This window comes from Pungitius pungitius, chromosome 3 (assembly GCF_949316345.1).
Source record: "Pungitius pungitius chromosome 3, fPunPun2.1, whole genome shotgun sequence".
NCBI lineage: Eukaryota > Metazoa > Chordata > Actinopteri > Perciformes > Gasterosteidae > Pungitius > Pungitius pungitius.
Window position 1 is genome coordinate 19,929,938 of NC_084902.1, and position 21,247 is coordinate 19,951,184.

At 42.7% G+C, this 21,247-nt stretch overlaps 1 protein-coding gene across 10 annotated transcripts in view; it reads left to right on the forward strand.

Moving 5' to 3' along the window:
• myo18ab (myosin XVIIIA b) overlaps positions 1-21,247 on the forward strand; it is a 108,548-nt gene that overhangs the window by 7,618 nt on the left and 79,683 nt on the right. For 4 of the 10 annotated variants that reach the window (XM_062561302.1, XM_062561304.1, XM_062561305.1 and 1 more), the window contains exons 1-4: positions 14,663-14,810; positions 16,756-16,862; positions 17,257-17,291; positions 17,832-19,001. The exons of 3 other annotated variants lie outside the window; for them this stretch is intronic. In XM_062561302.1, coding sequence (XP_062417286.1) covers positions 16,826-16,862; positions 17,257-17,291; positions 17,832-19,001 — 1,242 coding nt within the window. In that variant the 5' untranslated portion in view covers positions 14,663-14,810; positions 16,756-16,825. Of the gene's footprint in view, positions 1-14,662; positions 14,811-16,755; positions 16,863-17,256; positions 17,292-17,831; positions 19,002-21,247 lie in introns of those variants that run through there. 3 more of the 10 variants (XM_062561309.1, XM_062561310.1, XM_062561303.1) reach the window with 2 other exon arrangements.

A 21,247-nucleotide genomic window follows, 5' to 3' on the forward strand; every position in this document is an offset into this window, starting at 1 on the left:
CTGAACATTTTAATATTTGAATGGTCTTAATAGCTGAAAGTGTGAAGGAGTTGAAAGGGGGCGCGGAAGAAATAGAATAAGTTGAATAAAGATTCAAAGAACAATACTTGGCATCAATGCAATTCCAACAATAATGTGAACACTCCTGTAAAAACATTTGGTTATACTCTGCAGCTTTCCAGCTGTCCTTAACAGCTGAAGTCACTGAGCAGGGGGTCATTCCACAACGTGAACACTATAGGACTATTCATTACATTACATTACATGTCATTTAGCTGACGCTTTTATCCAAAGCGACTTACAATAAGTGCATTTCCACATAGAGATACAAACTATTCAAAAGAGGATGCAGCTATTCTTCTCGCTATGACCAGCATGGACAGGATATATCTAAATAAATCACAGGAAGGTTCACGCTAAACCAACAATGAGACCATTACTGTTACTCTTGGCCAGGTGCACACTAGATGGAACAGTTTTTCATCAGCTTTTTTCTAAATCGGTTATAATGGTAGGGAAAACACTGCTAATAAAGAGCATAGTTATAGTGTCATGGGTAGGGTTGGGTATCATTTGAATTTGAACCATTCCGATTCCTGGTTTCGATTCCGGTTCCCAGCAATTCTCGATTCCGATTCTTTTAAGAGGCAGGGTCAAAAAAGTTTAAGTTTAAGATTTTTTAAATGAGCTAGCTAACCAAGGGCCTTTCTGAAGGAAATAGTCTGACCTTCTCCATCAATGTTAATTCTATGAACTTTTAACTTTACTATGAATTTCTAATAGGGCTGTTTTCAACTACAATATAAATATCAAACTAAACTTGAATATTGTATAAACATTATAAATTAACATATTTTAACAGGGGTACACTTTCCTCAAGAGAGCTTTATTTTTGAAACCTTACAAAAACACATTTACACATGAGTGTATGATACTGCAGGTACTTTACAGCGATTACGATTGTATAAGTGAGCACTACGTCACTGCCACGTATGAAAAAATACATAAAAGAACATTTATTAAAAGTTCGCCACAACCTGGATTCGAACCGTGTCGAGAAAAATAACGTTGCGCCACAAAGGGCCAACCCAGCTTATAGGATTTTCTGCTGATTTGTATACTTGTAATAAAGTTGTATATCGTCAGTGGCAAGCAAACGTTTTGGTTCAGGGTGAACATTATATGTTCTTTTATGTATTTCTTCATACATTTCCACACTGATGGCATAAAGAAGAGTTAAAGCCCCGTTATTATTGGACATGGCTACAATCCGAAGCCGAAGGTGTATTGGGTGCTCGCTCCTTTAGCTTGACACACGCTCCGGATCTTGAATCTAGAATCGATTGCTCTACCTTAGTGTCCCGGATGTTGTCGGATGTCTCACGGCTGAAGTTTTTGGGTTGAATATTGTAACCGTCATTTCTTTTGCGGCTCAATATTTTAACAGTGATATTTTTTAGGTTGAATTTTTTTGCGGTGTTTTAATGTTGAAAAACATTCAGGTACATCATTTCAATGCATAAATATTCAGTGCTAGAAATTCAATCACCTTTTTATTTCAACCCCCGATGAAACAGATTTACTTCCATAATTCACTCACTTGGACTTTTCTACATTTTGTCATGGTACAACCACAGATTCATATGTATTTTATGTAGTGGGCTAACACAAAATAGTCCGACTTGTCAGGTGGGAAAATGTCCAGGACAACTATAGCTGTCTACTCCATAAATCTGGGCTTTATGGAAGAGTGGCAAGAAGAAAGCTGTAGAAACCACAAGAAATCTTGTGGGAGACACAGCAAACATGTGGGAAAAGTGCTCTGGTCAGATGAGACCTGTATCCGGGATGGTTACCCCGGAGGCTCTTGGACAGAGACACAGACACACGGTACTCCTGCGTCACCAGTTTATTGTTTTTCAAGCATAACTTTATTTCTTTTTATTTTGTTTTGGTTTCTTTGTATGTATGTATTACTTGGGTTGTTACCAACATCTGGTGAAAATCTCATGTCAATAGCTCCTTTGGAAATATATTTACTGAGCTTATTTCACCCGCTGTATATATCTCCTCCAAACTAAACTAATAACTATTACACAACTCATAATCAGGACAAGCTCCAAAACCACTGCCCCCCCTCCTGCCCAGACCTTTGACCCGGGTAGACAGATACCCGGGTCAGGCTGTGTTTGAGGGGCAGGACAAAGGGTCACTTCCAACGAACAATTCCATTATAGCATGTGAGGAGAATGTACTGGAATGATCTCTTCTGTCAGGAGCTCAGCACATGGGGACAGTGCTAATGCAACACATACACACACAATTCAATAATTTTTCCTACCGGGGGGATGATTTCAAGCTATTTCCTGAGTTGACAGGATTGAACATGTTTGTGAGAGAGGCGCTGACTCAGCTGCTGGACTGACTGATTTAGCCTCTGTTTAGGATGACACACCATCAACAGCAGCAGCAGCAGCTGGTAACACAAATGGAAAAACAAATAGTGAATGTTCAGACGGACATGTAAGACTTACTGAGGTACTGCAGGGGCCTTGCACCACTATGACTGCTGAGGGGTGTTAAATGTAAAGAGAACGCCAATGATACATTTATTCTTCTACATGTCATAAACAACCAAAAGATTCACTTGGCACATTGAAGAGATTTAGACAGAACAGGGCCTCTAGTCTTTTTCTTGAACTAGACTCAACTCCTACTGGCTGTCCACAGACAGGACTGATACACTCCTGCTCATCTCCTTGTGTTAGACAGCAACAAACTTAATTCCCATTTCAACTCCCATTTGGAGCTCCACGTCCTATCTTTCCACTTTCTTTGGATGTTGAACGTCAACTAGACAATCAAAAAACAACCAACGAAAAAAAATGCATCAGAGTCAGCATTTCAAAATAGTTTTGATACATTACATTACATGTCATTTAGCTGACGCTTTTATCCAAAGCGACTTACAATAAGTGCATTTCCACACTCTCTCACTCTTTTGAACAGGTTACAAGTGAACTGATAAAGCAGCAGAAAGGTTTGAGTGCAGCAGACAGCAGCTGTCAATGAGTCTTGTGTTGGTAGGACACACTATGTGTCACACACAGCTCTAGTGTTTGGTACCTGCACTGGAACCGTGTATGTTTAATGATGTATTAGCAACCCACTAAGAACCAATTGGGTATTTCGGAGCATTGAACCAGTGTGTTTGGCCAGTTGCCCTGTGACTGGGACCTTGCTCAAAGTCATGCAGTGCTGTGCTGCTTTGCACTTTCCCAGTGAAGCTGATCCTGCGGTCCAGGGAATTGAACCAACCACATCACCTTTGAGTAGGTCAGTGGATAGGTCCACAAAGCTATCACTAAAAGGAGAGTGAGGCTTGTTGGAGTGAAATCCGTCTCCATACTGACAAACATTCTCTTTATATACTCTTATGATGTTCATCCACGCTCTAAATACGCCATCCTATCTTTGATATTGTGCATTTTGACAGGAATTCATGTCATTAGTCCATAGGAAAGCCGTGAGTTATGAGGCCAGTAGCACACAGCAGTGACCGGACAGTGGGGGAACAATGTGCCAGGTCCACAGTCCTCCGTCTCTGGCTGGCAGACGCTCCGGGGCTTAGGTCGGTTGAGCAGTGGCAGATAACACAGACAGCCAATCACTGCCCTGACTGTGACAGGCTCAATGGGAACAGCAGATGAGCCCAGTGCTGGAGTGTGGCCTTTGAGTGGAGTGTGTCCATGTGGAGGGAGGGGCTTGTTGACGGTATGTTGCAGGGCTTGAATGAATTTGACGTGAACAATTGAATCTTTCTGTTATGAAAACAAAGCAGTTCTTTGAGCTTTGAGGTCCAGCAGTGTGGTGCTGGACATATATGCTTCACTCACCAGCAGCCTTCTATCAGTCTGTAACTGGTCAAAAATACCACGTGATTTGCTGTGTGGCCTTATGGGAAAGTATTTTTCTTTTTTTTTATTTGTTTGCCAAAATTGATACTTTGAGGTGTAAATCTCCTTTTTCGGTAAATAAAAATGTTGTGTGACCACTACTGGAACTTTGTTGTGATGAAAAGTTCTCAAAGGAAGCTACAAGTCTTTGTTTGTTGTGTTGGGGACTTTATTGTAATCTGGAAATGTAAAGCATTTGGAATAAATCAAATTGAAATAAACACCACTCGGTGCAGCAGCGGGGGCAGAGCTTCAGTGCAGCTAACGCGACAGAACGTTTAAACCAAACTTTTCTTCCTAAGCACAGAAACATACAGCAGCACATTGCACTATGCTTAAGCAACACTTTCAAGGCTCTCACATCTTCAAAATGATTCCAACAAGATACAGAAACAGACAGAAAGAGAGATACAATAGTTTGCTGCGGGAATGGGCCCTAAAATCAGAAGAGTGTGCATTCTTTCACTTTCTGTTTCCTGTCCTGAAAGTGAACATGTTCAATGTGTTTTTAGTTAGAGGCCTAAAATGAGGTCTGTGGTTAACACCAGCGTAACATTTGAAAACCATTTGATTTAAATATTATAGAAAATATTATATATAATATGTGAGCCTTGAAAACGCCACGCCATGTTTCTGGCTTTTGTCTTTTTTTTCATTTTTTTCTTCTTCATTTTTTGCCTTTGTCTAGTGAACAAGTAACTTAATTCAGCTTAATGCCGTACTTCCGCTGCATACTCAGTAAACAGCTGCTACTGTAAAGAGGATTACGCCAGCAACGTGTGCCAAATCATTCATTTAATTGAATTATTTGAATGCCCCTGCTGGCAGTAATGGGCGGTGATACCAAACACAATCTACTAGAATACCTAATCTCATTAACAAATATAAGTTGTCCTTTGGGCTTGTACAGTTTCTGGAAGTTACTAATAACTAACATAATTCAGTTTGTTGCCCCACTTGATCTAATCCTACAAATAGTTTATTAATAATAATAATAATATTTACAAATAATAGTATAATTAGTGCATGCAGCCTCATCTTTGTTCAACTGTGCAGAAAATAGTGTTTTAACTGAAAGAAAAGATCTACTGACTACTAGGTTTTAAAATTGACTACCCATGGCAGATACGAGTAGGGGAAGGTTTCTGTCATGTTAATCATCTCAGAGATGGACTGACTGGAAGACATGGACGTTTACATGACGTCACATCACTGGTCTAACATCACAGCAGTGGCTGTCACCATAGAAATAGTCAATGTGCTTTTGAGAATTCTGTGCACTGCGGTGTCACTCAGTGTTTTGAGAGAAAACATTCCCACAAACATTAACATACTTCCAGGATAAGAAAGACACAATCAATCATCACCTTGATTCCAATAGCTCAAGTTCTGAAGTGTGCCCGTCCTCAGTAGCAGTCCACTAGACTGATCGCTTTGTGATCATGTCTGTGTTTGGTAACATGCTAACACGGACACGGAGGTGTCTGATGTCATAACGAGGGGATTGGTTGAGTATGATAGGTACCCAATACATTCACCAACTCTGCATTAGTGCCGATTCAGGATTCTTTACATATCTTCACATCAGCACCAAAGCTTATGGTCTCGATTATAAAATCATTTGAAGTAAAAGGCGGAGTTTGGAACTATTCCAATGTTACCGCTGTTATCCTCAAAAAGACCCATGAAAGACCCAAACCAACCTCTCTCAATACATCCTTTAGCGGGCAAACATTGGAGTGGTTAGCTAATTCTATTATGGACTATTTCCAGGTGCAGATTAACATGCATTCTATGCTATGACTTAATTTATACAATCACACTGAAACTGCTACTCTGATATTAGCAGGGTTTAGGTCAACAGAGTTCTGCTTAGTTGTGTCCCAACCCGTAGGTACTGAAGCAGTAGGTAGACAGGACTCCTTCTTACACTAAAACCAAACACCTTATGGTCATCCGTCAGGAAATCCTGTAGCAGGCAGCTGTATTATTAATCGAGGTTGCAGCATCTTGGTGAATAATTCTGTTGGGATAACATTAGTGGGTGTGACAAACCCCCTGCCACAGTGCAGAGAGAACCTCACTGTGAGGCTCCTGAGGGTTGAACCTGTGCACAGGTACTGTAATGAGGAAAAGCTGTGGGTGGAGTGCCCACACACTGGTACCAAAACTGTGAGGAACACTGAGGACATACAGTGTGTCCTCTGAAACCTCAACACCATGTATGTTGAAGGAAACTTACATTTATCCTTTTTTAGACAGAGAATGGCTACGTAACCATAATGCATAACATGTACATGTATAGTTACTTTTTAACATCTTCTGTGTGTGTGTGTGTGTGTGTGTGTGTGTGTGTAGTGCAGTAGCGCGTTCCCTTTCATTACCCCCCCCCCCCCCGCCCCCCCTCTTCCCGCTCCCCACTCCCTTATCATGGCAGCCCTGGTTAATCCCCATATCTCGAAGGCTAGAGGATTAGCTCCCAGCAGGATAGCTGGCTCAACCAGTGTCAAATCTGGTATGGAGACCCTAATCCAGCTACTTGGCCCCAAGGGGCTCTGAGAGAGGAAGTGAGATGTGGATAATTAGGAAAGAGGATTAAGAGCCCAACAGTGTCATATTAACTTTGTCGTTTGATAAATCCGATGCATCAGGCACACATAGTCCTTACTGGCAATACACGGTGATGGCCGACTAACTGTGACAAATCATGAAAAGCCAAAAATCTACACCACCGATGAAGATGCAGCCACAACTAACAATTTTATGACACAGAAACAATTTGTAACACTAATAGTTGTACATTGACAGTACACAATGTGTGCCCAAGAGAGGAGCTGTGTGCTGTTTGGGGGGTTTTTGGTTAGAAAAATCTAAAGTTAGATTTAATTTATTGCAAAAGTTTAACAAGCCGCTGGTGTTGCCTCTGGTGGCAACACTAGCAGCCACAACATCCTTATGATATACATTTATCGACTAAATTACACAATGAAACTGCACCACAAGCCCGTTCTTTTCAATGATTTAGATTTAGTCTCAGCAGGTACATCTTCAGATTGATATTTCAGGCCTGGTGTGTGTGTGTGTATCGATGAGCGTGTGTTTTTATGTTTTTGTAATAGTAGTATAATAGTTTTATATAGTACAGAGATCCTTGGTGTGATATTTTTAGCCATCCACTCAGCCACTGTTCTGTCTAACATCAGCTACGTCTTCACTTGTCACCTTGTTTCCGCATTGATATAATTTAATCAAAGCGTGTCAATGTGTGTGTGACCAGTAGTGCTGAGTGTCAGTCATCACATTGTTTCAAACTCATCCGATAACATTCCTGTCTTGTCTCCTCCGTGAACTCTAACACACGTGGAGGCTTTCATGAACTTCCCGATTGGAACATCTAAACCAGAGCTGCCATGCTGCTGCCATGCTGCGTCCGTGCTGAGTCCATGCTGCCTCCGTGCAGTATGTATCAACTGACACCTGACTGGCGGACATTAAAGCACTGTCACAGAAATGCTTAAAATATGTTGTCCTTCTCAGACGAGCACTTCCAATGCCAGAGAGGGTGTGTGATTAGTGCTGTTAGCTCTTTCATACACAAGTAGCCATGCATTCAGGTGACTGTGTCTTACCAGTCGGGTGGTTACACATAGTCTAAATTCCTGTTGGTTGTTATTCACATGAGTCGTAGGTTTGTGAACTAAACGTCACTAGAGGAATAATGGGGCCCCCGCCTTTGTATTTAAGAATTCGCACACTTCATTATGAGCAAACTGAATGGCTTTTATTAGCGTGAACCATCCTGAACTTGCTTTGTGTTCGGTCTTCATAAAACCATAACAGGGACTGGGTCATGGGAATGATTGTGAGTAATTCAAAATGCTCCAGAGACCACAATCTCAGACTTATGTGGGACGACTGTATTCAAATTGTAAATAGTGACGATGAGTCTTGAACACAACACTACAAAGGCCCTCCACACATATTCTCTGCTGTTTCCTTCTTCATTTGCTGTCTCACAGTGGATGTAGAAAAAACAGGATAGGGTTGACGCTAGAGACAACTAAAGGGCCACAGGAAATGTGTTAGACAGAGAGGCTCACAGATGCTGGAACAAAGTGACCGTGAGCTGCACCCAAGGAATTACTTCTGCAAGTACAGAACCAACAGGAAACAAGGCCGTCCCAGGTTTCTGGAATTTGTGACAAGAAAGAAGTCCTGGTTTGCGGAGGAGCTGCTCCAAAGTTTCCCATGTTTACATTTTTAACCTTTAAAGACTACTTCCAGTTATCTGTGCAAACACACTGGCTCACTCAACCAAGAGGGAAAGGGTGCTGGTGTTAGGATGCTGTTCTTAGGTCTGCCTGGAAATGGCCTTAAAAGACGGCAGGCTTTTCATTGGACCCAAGACCTTTATGTATGACACCCTTACACAGTCCATGTGTAGAAGTTTTAAAGAAGTTTTATCAAATATATTCACAGACATCCACTTCCTGCTTCTAGCTACAGAACCCTGTTCCTCCCGAAAGTAAATCCTGGGGGAAAGGGTCAGGAAGTGGCCTATTTGTTCCAAAGTAGATTCCACAAATGCCTGAGTGAGACCTAGAGGGAGAGGCCTGCTTCTAGTCAGCCTGTTAAGACAAGTCTCTCTCTAAAAGGCTTACATCTAACTATTTCCGCACTGATTACTATCTCACTTAAGACTTGTTGTGGGTGTGGTCAAGACATGGCCAGCTTCCTGAAGTCATATGGAAATATGCCACAACTTATGTACAGCGGGTGAAATAAGTATTGAACATGTCACCATTTTTCTCAGTAAATATATTTCCAAAGGAGCTATTGACATGACATTTTCACCAGATGTTGGTAACAACCCAAGTAATACATACATACATACAAAGAAACTAAAACAATATGTTCAGAAATAGTTTAATTAGTGTAATAATGTGAAATAACACAGGGAAAACGTATTGAACACATGAAGAAGGGGAGGTGCAAAAAGGAATGGAAAGCTAAGACAACAGCTGAAAACAGTAATTAAATTAAATCAGTAATTAAAAAGCAATCCAGACCCATGTCAGTGCAAATTAATATCAGCTGGTTCAGTCCCAACTGATTGCCTACAAAGAGGTTTCATTGCCAAGGTGTCACACAAGACACATCCCATGATGGGTAAAAGCAAAGAGCTGTCTCAAGACCTTTGCAACCTAATTGTTGCAAAACACAATGGCATTGATTACAGGTGCATTTCTAAGCTTCTGAATGTTCCAGTGAGCACTGTTGGGGCCATTATACGGAAGTGGAAAGACAATCATTCCACTATAAAGAAAATTCGACCAGGTGCTCCTCGCAAGATTTCTGATAGAGGAGTGAAAAGAATAATCAGAAGAGTTGTCCAAGAGCCAAGGACCACTTGTGGAGAGCTTCAAAAACACCCGCAAATAGCAGGTACTATTGTCTCAGAAAACAGTAAATAATGCTCCACCGCAATGGACTGTATGCACGGTCACCACGCAAGACTCCATTGCTGGAAAAAAAAGCATGTTGAAGCTTGTTTAAATCAGGAATCGGGAAAAACATTTACGTGTACATGGGAGTGAGAGTCAGTCAGCTGATGTTCAGCTCCCACTTGAGGTCCTGGGTGATGATGGAGCTGCGTTCTTTCTGACGTCCACAACCATCTCCCCTGTCTTCAGGGCGTTGAGCTCCAGGTTGTTCTGCCTGCACCACGTCACCAGGTGGTCAGAGTCCACCTGTAGGCAGACTCATCCCACCAGAGACAAGTTCAATGAGGGTGGTGTCATCCGCGAACTTCAGGAGCTTGACGGACTGGTGACTGGAGGTGCAGTTGTTGGTGTACAGGGAGAAGGACGTTTGCTGTAAAACATTTGGAAAAGCCATTGAAATACTGAGAGAATGTAGTGTGGTCGAATGAGCGCAAAATTGAACTGTTTGAATGCCATAATACACGCCATGTTTGGAGGAAAAATGGTACTGCATATCACCCGAAAGACACCATACCTACAGTGTTTGGAGGTGGGAACATCATGATGTGGGGCTGCTTTTCAGAAAACGGTACTGGCAAACCTCACATAATTGAAGGAAGGATGAATGGGCAAATTTACAGAGACATTCTTGACATACGTCTGCCGCCATCTACCAGGATGATGAAGATGAAACGAGGGTGGACATTTCAGCAAGACAATGATCCCAAAGGAAGGAAAATTTCATCTAGTTTCAAAGAAAGAAAATAAAGCTGCTAGAATGGCCCAGCCAATCACCTGACTTAAATCCCATTGAAAATCTATGGAAAGAACTGACGATCAAGATTCATAGAAGAGGCCCACAGAACCTTCAAGATTTGAAGACTCTTTGTGTGGAAGAATGGGCCAAAATCACACCAGAGCAATGCATGCGACTAGTTTCTCCATACAGGAGGTGTCTTGAAGCTGTCATTACCAAAAGAGGCGTTTGAACATAGTATTGAATAAATATCAGTAAGCGTGTTCATACTTTTTTCCTGTGTCATTTCACATTATTACACATAACTTTATTCCTCAACTTCTTTGTTTTGGTTTATTTGTATGGATGTACTAACATCTGGTGAAAAGTTCATGTCAATAGCTCCTTTTGAAATATGTTTACTGATAAAAATGGTGATGTGTTCAATGCTTATTTCAACTGCTGTAGGTTTCTATGTAAAACCTGTGTCGCTCAGTGTAGTGGATGTCTACTCATGATGGGTGAGTTTTTAATGATTGTAGCAGTGAATAAAGACATCCCAGCTTCAGAGGAACTTCTTTGTGCCTCTGTAGTCTGACCCGACCAGGCCATGTCTTCTGTATGGATCTTCAGCTGATCTTTTAAACCTGAACAACATAGTTATGGAATGTAGTTTTGTTACAAGTTACTGTATATTGAAATGGATTCTCATTTCTGGTGCACATGATGCTCTACCTTACAGTTGTAGTCACCGCAATTCTCATCTCACCCCTCTTACTTCACCCGCTTCTTCGTCTACACTCTTTAGACAGCCCTGCTTGTCATTCCCCTCCTCACACTCCTGTCAGCTGAACTAAAGCTGCTCGGTTTGCTTGTACTTTATCTTAATCACTTTACAGTTCCACCCTACAATATCATGCCAGTGGAAAGGAAATAATGGAGGCTTTGTGTGGGAAGTGGACTCCTGAAAGCTTATACAGTGTTGGCTGGTGCTCTGGCTCCCCCGTGTGGTCCTAAATCAGAGGTGTAGACGTATCCTTGTGTGGTGGAGTGGATTGAATTTGCTTTAGTAGGGACACAGTGACACAAACTCTTATTCAACCCTAACTCTTACAAATCATATTCCTACACGTTGCCAACTTATCTGAGTATATTGTGTTCCCTCTGCACGTTTTCGGGGGAGGTACAATGAGCAAAACTGCAACTGACACAACGTTGACTTATTCAGTATTCAACCAAAACCTCAACCTTCACTAAAGGTATTGTGTTGACTTAAAATCACCCAGCTACATGTACCAATGTTTCAGACCCTGTGAGGGAAAACCAATGCAGTGACAGTGACAGTTGAACTGGTGCATCAGAGAGACTCCTGCTCTAAGTAACAGTTCTTATTGAAAGGTCCAAACCGCTTTAAAAGGTAGTTTTGAGCCCTGTACATCTGTTTACTAATATGAGAATCTATTTTACTACGAGGTTGTTTTTATTGAGCTCCCATAGTTTTAAGAGTCAAGATTAAGTCAAGCTGTTTTATTATTATCTAGACCAGAGGTCACTAACTGGCAGATCAGTCCGGATCCAGACCCAGAAGCCGCCCCACCCGGACCACAAGATAAAAAAAGACGGTTGTGATTTTTAACGTGTCCAGCGCACTTTCCAATTGCGCAGCTTCGGTTGTCTTTACCGTAGTGGCATAAAGCACAGACCAATTGCAATCGAGTTAAAACCTTTCCATGTCATACTACTAGACCAATCCAGTCTTTGCATTCCAGGCACGTCAATAACGTCTCCATACTGCGAACAGACGAGAGAAGTAGCCGCAAATTACAATTAAAGAGACGGTAGAAAGAAAATGGACAGCGAAAGTAGAGCATTTAATCCATAATGGACAGACTCGTTTCTGTTAATACTTCCCACTGCAGCACTTAACCAGTGTCTCGTATGCTTACAACGCCATCATGAGGCACAATGAGCTCCTCCACATTCATTTGATTTGTTAGTCGTGTATTGACTACATGCTAATGTTGATACAACTCTATTCCTCTATTTCTCTATTTGATCACACTAAGTAGTCTTCTGGACCTTTGAAATTTTCTCTAACAGAGTCATTTTAGTTGAAGACCTTTGATCTAGACACAGCGCTGAGGGAAGCCTGCGTATTATATCTGCTTCTGCTTTCCTTTGCTCTGAGGCACAGAACAGTTTCACACAGGAAGACGATGCAACTTTCAACGCACACACGTAGACATGCAAGTGTCAGAGTCTGTAGCATGGACCAAAGGAGAGACAGTTTTAGTCAGGTTGAATGAGCAGCCGGCTGAGGTACCTGAAGTGACAGATCGAACCACCGAATAATGTTTGGACCACTTGTTCAGGTATGTTAGCAGTAGATGGGACGCAGAATAGTATCTAGTTCCTGCAGACATTCAGAAACAACCACACAAACCTGTCTTTTGGGATTAGCATTAGCTGGAAGGAACAAAAAAAGATTTAAGTGAAACACTCAGGATCCCTGTAAACCCAAAGTCTGATGGAGATTTCCAGTGGGCCTGCTCCGGTTCAAACTCATCACAGCTTCCTTGTTTATCTGGTGTCTTTCGTTCAAGTTTAAAAAAGCAGCCATTTTAAAAGTTCAAAGTCAATTCTAGACCACATTTGAAAGTTGTGGTGGAAAGAAATGTTTGGCTTATCTCTCGTGACAGAGAGAGGTTTAAGTATTACATTTATATGTATGTTACTGATTAAAAGTTAAACTACTTTTATGAAACTACTTCTTGTTGGTATCATCATTTAAGGATGCATTATTGCATATTATATCGTCTAATGTTGTTCCTTCCTGCACTGCATCTTCTGCCTGTGTCTAAACAATGAGTTCATCCATGAATCATTTATCAATTGTTTGATGGATGCAGTTTCTCAATTTTTCTTTTTCGTATCCATCTGAGATTATATGTCTTGATGAAATAGTCTTGGTATTGGCAGATTTAATGAGTAGGAAGTGACTAAAATACATTTACCCTGGGAACATGCAGGGAATTTCTAATTCATGATCCTAGTGTAGGCCTTAAAGTATTCCCATACTGTGATTTTCCAAAATTTATAGCGCCACCTATTGTTAAAGGGAAATTAAAAAGTTTTACACTTTTAATGAGCTACTCGTAGCCTTTTTGTCTGATCAACCTCAAATTTGGGCAGATAAGCCTTAAGACTTTGACAGTTCATCATGGATATTGGGAGTTTTTGAAAAAACTTTGTTGGTGTGACAACGTGGTCTTCGCAAGAAAGTTCAAGCAGATATTTCGGTGACTTGGCAAACTCTACAACTCTTGAAAGGTTATGTCAGTGCCCGAGGTGATACACCTGATCCACTTGGTAAAAGCAGATATCTGTGCAATCACCTGTCCACAGCTCTGTTCTTTTCAGGAAGCCAACCATGTTGTCCTATAAGTTTAAAATCTGGTAACCTTGTTGCAAAATATATCTGCTAGATCTCTACTCAGTCAAAAAGGCGTGTAGTTCACAAGTTAATACTTGTGTTATCAGCTCCCGTTCTTTGCCTTGAGTAAATGGAGGCGATCCTAGATATTTTATTTACTTTTTGCAGGTCTTTTACAGCAAGGCAAATAGCCTAGTGGTGGGGTATTCCGTTTACAAAGCCACACCCTTGGGTTTGAATACTACACCCAGCATTGTTTTATTCTCTTTTTGACTGCATGTCCGGCTGACCCCTGCCCCCCCAACATGTAAGGGAAGGCAAAGGCCCGTTCATCGCTGCTTGAAGCTTTAATTTAAGTGTTTTTTTACGATTGAACACAACACGATAACACCATAATTCACTTTTATCCGATACAATTTCTTCCGAATTGAGGTTGATGGCACTGTAATATAAACCGTAAACTGAAGTCTACGTTCAGCTGTTACTAACTTCCTCTGCTGCTGACGAAGACACAGGTCTGTTACTCATAAGCTGGTCTATGTGTTGAAAGTATTCAACATATTACCTTGTTATCTCAATTAAATGCACTGAAACAAAGGTATACAGGACACAAAAAAATGATTATGTTATAGTCCATGATTTGGAGTAAAAAGTATGCTTGGCTGGGGATTTTTTTAGACCACTGGTTCCATATGTAAACAAACCCCAGTATCCCACTGTGGAGTCAGATTGGCCCCTGAACGCACCATGATGTCATCTTTTAAGTCCAACCTTGAAGATGACAACCCATCTAAAATAGGAGCATTAGTAGCCAGTAGGTTCTCCATCCCATTGAGGCACCCTGAGCTACGTTTCATTACGCGCATGAAACGCACATGTACACACACACACACAGGAGCAGCTGAGATGACAGCAACTGCAGCAGTATGCGTGGCTGTTCTTTTGGACTGTAGAGTGGCTGAAGGGGGGAGGGGGAGGGGGGTCCTATTTTTACCCCTGCTCAACACCCCCGTATCACAGCTGTCCCCACATCTCTTGTCTGTCGTCTGTCAGGAATAGCTAGCCTATCGGCGTGCTCCTCCTCTCCTTCACTTTCTTCGAGTCCCCAGCGATTTGCTCTCCCCTCCTTAACTACCTTTTTTCCATTTGATCGTGGACTGTGGGAACCAGCTGGATACGGGAGCTGTGGTCTCCACTAACAGGTAGAAGGATGAATGTATGGTAACTTGGAACTAGAAGCGGGGGTCTTTGATCCATTGAAACGTGGGCCCTTGAGGTGCCACAGTTCATGGTACTACTTTTGACTTTAGTTAGCTGGGGTGTTCTTGGGCTATCCAACGGATCTTAGCATTTTAGAATAGTAGTGATAGTTTCCTTTTTCCTACTCTTGAGTTTAGGCAGCAAGAGCGGTAGAAGTGTGTGGGATGCAGCTTGGCTGATTTGAAAAGTTAGGCACATGCTTAGTGCCAGGTGTTTTTTAATGTAGCCCACTGAGCCTTTTGTTGTGGCTCCACGATCAGGTCTGTATTGTGGTAGGCATGTGTTTCTGTGACTTTGAAAGGAAAGGTGTTTATACCAATGACATTCACATTACCAATTATACTAGCAGGGCTGGTTCATCTGTGAGTATCTTGTGTTCAAACTTTAAACTTACAAATGATCCCAGAAGTTAGGTCTCATTTCATTCTGTGAAATGTCTTTGATTGGACTAGATTATTATTGTTATTTTGCATTTGATATATGTGAAAATACTGTCTTAGTGATTGTAAGGATGAGCTCAGCCCTTCATAATTCACTGAGTTGTGGCCGGTTGGGGAGACAAATGTTTGTCAATGGCCAAATTAGCCAGAGTAGTATTTCTCATCAGGTCCAATTTGAAGAGTTTTCTTATCTTGTATAGGTGGACTGGGTCTCATCCTCTTTGTGAATAACTCTATGCTTGTACGGCTTGGTTGGGTTTATAGTAGGTCTGCTTCATGTCAGACCTCTAACTCAGACAGAACCTGTCGAGAGCTGCTGCTTCCTGCTGTGGGACATGTGTCAGCTTGCCATTGGCTTTGTACACCTCTAATGTGCTTTGTGAAGAACAAACATGGGTCACTGGTAAAACAGGACCTGAGCAAAATGGCATCGATCGCACAGAATGGCAAATAAAGCAGTTTGTCTCTCAATCAAACCCTTGTGATGACCCTCATCCGGAGTCCAAGCGAGAGAACAGAGCTGGAACATCAGGGGTGCTAATCAGCCAGTTCTAATCAAATAAGTAAATCTGAGCCAGGGTCTCTCTACAGTGTCCCTGCTGCTAAATGTGTCTATAGGTGGTACAGTGCTGTTTGAATGATGACTGTAAAGCTTGGCTTGTGATGTGTTCTTTCCGATTAAATCTAACATTTTCTCCTTAGATTAAAATTTTTGTTCGCTGGCCCCTCTCTGAGGGAGGAGTCTGGCCCACCTCCCTCCAGCACCACTGTCCGAACCAGAAATAAACCTGTTAGTCAGCGTTCTAATTCAGATACCTGTGATAAGAGCCAGACTTGGAAAGTGAACCGCTCTGCGCCGCCAGTCCAAGGCCGATAGAGAACAGCTTTGTCCACTTTCTAGTATTAAATAAGTTAGACCAAGCAGAAGGCTGCCTGTATTTCTCTTGTGCTAAATGTATTTATATGTCTTCTGATGGTGAGTTAAACAAAGGACCGTGAGGCCTGATCACATTACATCAAATCCATCAGTACCCACTCATAGGATGGGAAAAGGGGTTTGATCAGCGTCACTCCCACACAGACATATCACTTCCATATGCTGAGAACCTCGCACATCACGTCAACAAGTAGGGACTTAGTCTGTAGATGAGGCAAAGCGTTTGGCTTGTTTAAAGAAAACACTTCTATTTGTTATTTTAGTTTTTCTCCACCTAAAATTATAATTATCATTTTCCTATATAGGCCCCAGGGCTTAAGGTATTAAGAATATGTCAGCACTCTGAGTGTACTTTGACGTTTTTATTCCTCAAAGCCTGCACAAATCTTCTGCTTTCTACTCAATGTGGCTCTGCCTACATTTCCACATCAGATGATCCTGATTATGCGCCTGAAGATCCTGACCCCTATTCATCTGTCTCTTGTGTTCTCACTATTCCTTCTCTCCTAGCTCACCTCCGCCTCCTCTTCCTCCTGCTCTCATCTCATCCATTGCAGCCCATGACAGCAGATCAGCCAACATGGCATTCTCATCTCGCTTCTCCTTCTGGGAGCAAAAGGGAAGTTTCATTTGGACATTTGGACAAACCATTCTTTGTTACGATGCTTTACTACGCGTATTAAGATGTGTGTGGCCTTTGCTTGCATCACGCTAAGAATGTGATGGTTTTCACTCTTTGTATTACTTGTTGTTGTAGCACAAGCAGTAGCTGTGGCTGTGTACCACTTTTTGTCATTTGCTGGAAACTTCACTTGTAGTGGGGAAACAAGTTTCATTTGATGAAGTAGGACGACGAGTGTGTGTATCTAGAGAAATATGCTGCTGTAAAAAAATAATTTTTATGCAAAAGAGCAGAACAACACAGAGCATGTTTTGAGGCTTGCACGGCGTGCAACAGACAGCCACTTCACCGAGTGTTCAGATTTTGATCTAGTTGTTTTTGACACATTTAGATCAAAGAAGATAACAAACCAAGAAGCCAAAGTGTAAGTAAATACTGTAGTCTCTGCCGCCAATTATATGTTTGTCCTCGTCAGCGTACTAATGTTGGAGCCGTCTTTTTATCCAGGTGTTATGTGGAGACAAAAAAGGCTTTCAGGCTGTATTGAGTGTGTGTTTACATTATTGGTAGAAAATGATTCACAGACATTGCTGATAAAGCTTCGGGCCGTGCTCACAACTAGTCCTATTGAGAACCTATTATTCATAATGTTTCATGTGGGATTCTTTACATACAAAACCCAATCCAGTGCATGAGCAGGTGCGTACTGATGAGATTGACAATTGGCCTATTAGCCTAAAATGGTTTAGAAGGCTCCTCTGCTTCCTTCATTTAGGAACATGTTTCTCAAGAGTTAAGTGAGGAACTTTGCAGGACTTAACAATTGATGGAGGGTTCTCCATCTATAACATCTCACATGAACTATAAGCAGCTAATTAATTGTTATTTAGAGATAGGGATGTGGTGCTTGGATCTTCCTTCCTCATTTATGTCCTTACACCTCCTCTCTCCTCTTTACGAGTAGTCAGACAGTGAAGGACTGCCCAGCCGGTCCAAGTCAGTGCCAGCTCTAGACCCTGGCAGGGGATTGTTCCGGGCAACAAGCCCCCCATCCGTTTCCCCAACGGAGTCGGTCGCCCGGGTCCGAAGTCCCTCTCCACCAAAAGTCAGGACCCCTGTTAAAGTGCCTGAGCACTTAAAAAGCCCTAAACCACCATCAAAGGTGCCTGAGCAATTTAGGAGCCCTGAACCACCACCGGCCCCTTTAAGCCCAGAGCCAGCTCTGAACACTAAGCGAGAGCAAAATGGCACGATGAGCAAAAGTCTGGTCAATGGTGATACCAGCACCAACCAGACAAACTCAGAAGACAAGGGTCAGACAGGGAAAAAAATAGTGAAGGTGGTCCGCCGAGTCGTCAGGAAGGTCCTGCCCACAGAAGAGGACGAGCCCACTGGGCCAAACCCACCGTCATACAAAGCTCCCCAAGCGACCAGGCCCGCTGTGTTGAAGGCCCCCCCGATGGCAGTGTTCTCCTTTAAACATGACGTCATCAAAACGGAGGACAAAGATGACATTTCACAGGGGTTGACAAACCTCATGGTAAGAGGCAGGACCAGGGAGCCTCGGCCCAGACTTTTGAGGGATGACTGGCCAGAGAAGGTAGAGATCGCGAAGAAGAACGGGCAGACAGCGGAAAAAGTTGCTGAGCCAGAGGAAAAGAAAGAAGATAAAACCAACCTGCAGCCACATGAGGTCAGTCACAAACCTACAAGCTCCGGTGGAGGTGTTCAGGAAGCCAAACCTCCTATGGTGGCTGTGCACCCGGGTGGCTCAGCTGCTGAGCACTCCGCTCCAAGGTCATCTAAACCGGCTCATTCCAGACCCACGTCTCTCCCACCAGTCGTTGGCTTTATCCCAGCTCCTAAGCCCTCACTTTTGACTCCACCTCCGGGCTTTACACCTGCACCCAAACCAAGTGATGTGAAAAAAAACACCACTAAAAGTCCTCTTTTTGCCACCCCAGTGGCCCCAAAAAATACCTCTCTCGCTCCTCCATTACATCACCTCCCTGCTCCTACACCCTCTCCACTCCCAGCTCCTGTGAGCCCTGCTTTTCCCCGTCCCCCTCCGAGCGCACTGACTCCCCCTCGAGGAGACCTTCCCACTGAACAAACATCCGTCAGTCAGCAAGAGGTATGCAGTCCACATCTTGCATGTCTGGTCAACATTTGGGACATTGGTGTGCAAAGTGCATGAGCATTTGAGATGCATGTTTGACTTACACTCACTGGCCACTTTATTAGGTACCCCATGCTAGTAACGGGTTGGACCCCCTTTTGCCTTCAGAACTGCCTCAATTCTTCGTGGCATAGATTCAACAAGGTGCTGGAAGCATTCCTCAGGGAGTTTGGTCCATATTGACATGATGGCATCACACAGTTGCCGCAGATTTGTCGGCTGCACATCCATGATGCGAATCTCCCGTTCCACCACATCCCAAAGATGCTCTATTGGATGGAGATCTGGTGATTGTGGAGGCCATTTGAGTACAGCGAACTCATTGTCATGTTCAAGAAACCAGTCTGAGATGATTCCAGCTTTATGACATGGCGCTTTATCCTGCTGAAAGTAGCCATCAGAAGTTGGGTACATTGTGGTCATAAAGGGATGGACATGGTCAGCAACAATACTCAGGTAGGCTGTGGCGTTGCAACGATGCTCAATTGGTACGAAGGGGCCCAAAGAGTGCCAAGAAAATATTCCCCACACCATGACACCACCACCACCAGCCTGAACCGTTGATACAAGGCAGGATGGATCCATGCTTTCATGTTGTAGACGCCAAATTCTGACCCTACCATCCGAATGTCGCAGCAGAAATCGAGACTCATCAGACCAGGCAACGTTTTTCCAATCTTCTATTGTCCAATTTCGATGAGCTTGTGCAAATTGTAGCCTCAGTTTCCTGTTCTTAGCTGAAAGGAGTGGCACCCGGTGTGGTCTTCTGCTGCTGTAGCCCATCTGCCTCAAAGTTCGACGTACTGTGCGTTCAGAGATGCTCTTATGCCCACCTTGGTTGTAACGGGTGGTTATTTGAGTCACTGTTGCCCTTCTATCAGCTCGAACCAGTCTGGCCATTCTCCTCTGACCTCTGGCATCAACAAGGCATTTCCGCCCACAGAACTGCCGCTCACTGGATGTTTTTTCTTTTTCGGACCATTCTCTGTAAACCCTAGAGATGTGCGTGAAAATCCCAGTAGATTAGCAGTTTCTGAAATACTCAGACCAGCCCTTCTGGCACCAACAATCATGCCACGTTCAAAGTCACTCAAATCACCTTTCTTCCCCATACTGATGCTCGGTTTGAACTGCAGGAGATTGTCTTGACAATGTCTACATGCCTAAATGCACTGAGTTGCCGCCATGTGATTGGCTGCTTAGAAATTAAGTGTTAACGAGCAGTTGGACAGGTGTACCTAATAAAGTGGCCGGTGAGTGTATAGCTTCCATGTGTCGACTCATGTCACGACTCTTTGCTGTCCTGGCTCTGAAATTGCGAAATGAGCTCTCTGATGACATCAGGATGGCAGAGAGCCTTCACATCTTCCGCTGCAAACTAAAGACACACGTCTTCAGACTATACCTTGACTAAAAAGACTAACAAATTGTGGCACTTAAATTGCACTTATAATGGCTCTTATCTAAAGCAAGTTGTAAATCGGCTTATTTAATCAAATTGTACTTCTTGTTTTTTGTTCTTTTGAGTGTCGTATACTTATGGTTGAAATGCACTTATTGTGTAAGTCACTTTGGATAAAAGCGTCAGTTAAATGACATGTAATGTGTGTCTAACCATTGCGCGGCAGGTTTTTAGAAGCATTTTGAAGCATGCCGCCCAATATAATAAAGCGGAACATTAGCTGGGGTTTTAACATCCAAAATATACACTTGAGGCCAAGTTGTGCCTGGCATTCTGTGACTAGGCTTTTTGTCTTGAGTTTTTATGTTTGTCTTTTGTTTCTGGGCTCTGGTCATTTTATTTTACAATTCTTGCATTGCTCAATGCCTTGCTCCAGGGCAACAGTGGCAGTTGAGGCAAAGGGTGTATTTGCTGACGTCCTGACCATACTTTTGTGCAGAAAGAAAACATTTGTTGACTTTCTTCTTGTAACATATTCTACTACTCTACTAATTTGTCTAACCAACTTGAATTGGCTGTCAAAATAGCAAATAGTTTATTGTTAGAGACACCAGTAGTTCTTGAACTACCTTTTGCCTTAGGAGTGTTGTATTAACATCCTCTTTTCCAGTTCCATGGCGACAGGACAGTGTCTCCTGTAGGAGTTGGGACACTTTGATTAGTCCACACGTTGTGCTGGTGTATAATAAATGGCCTTGTTTGTGGGCTTAGTGCTGATGTGTTGCTGCTTTGACCTGTA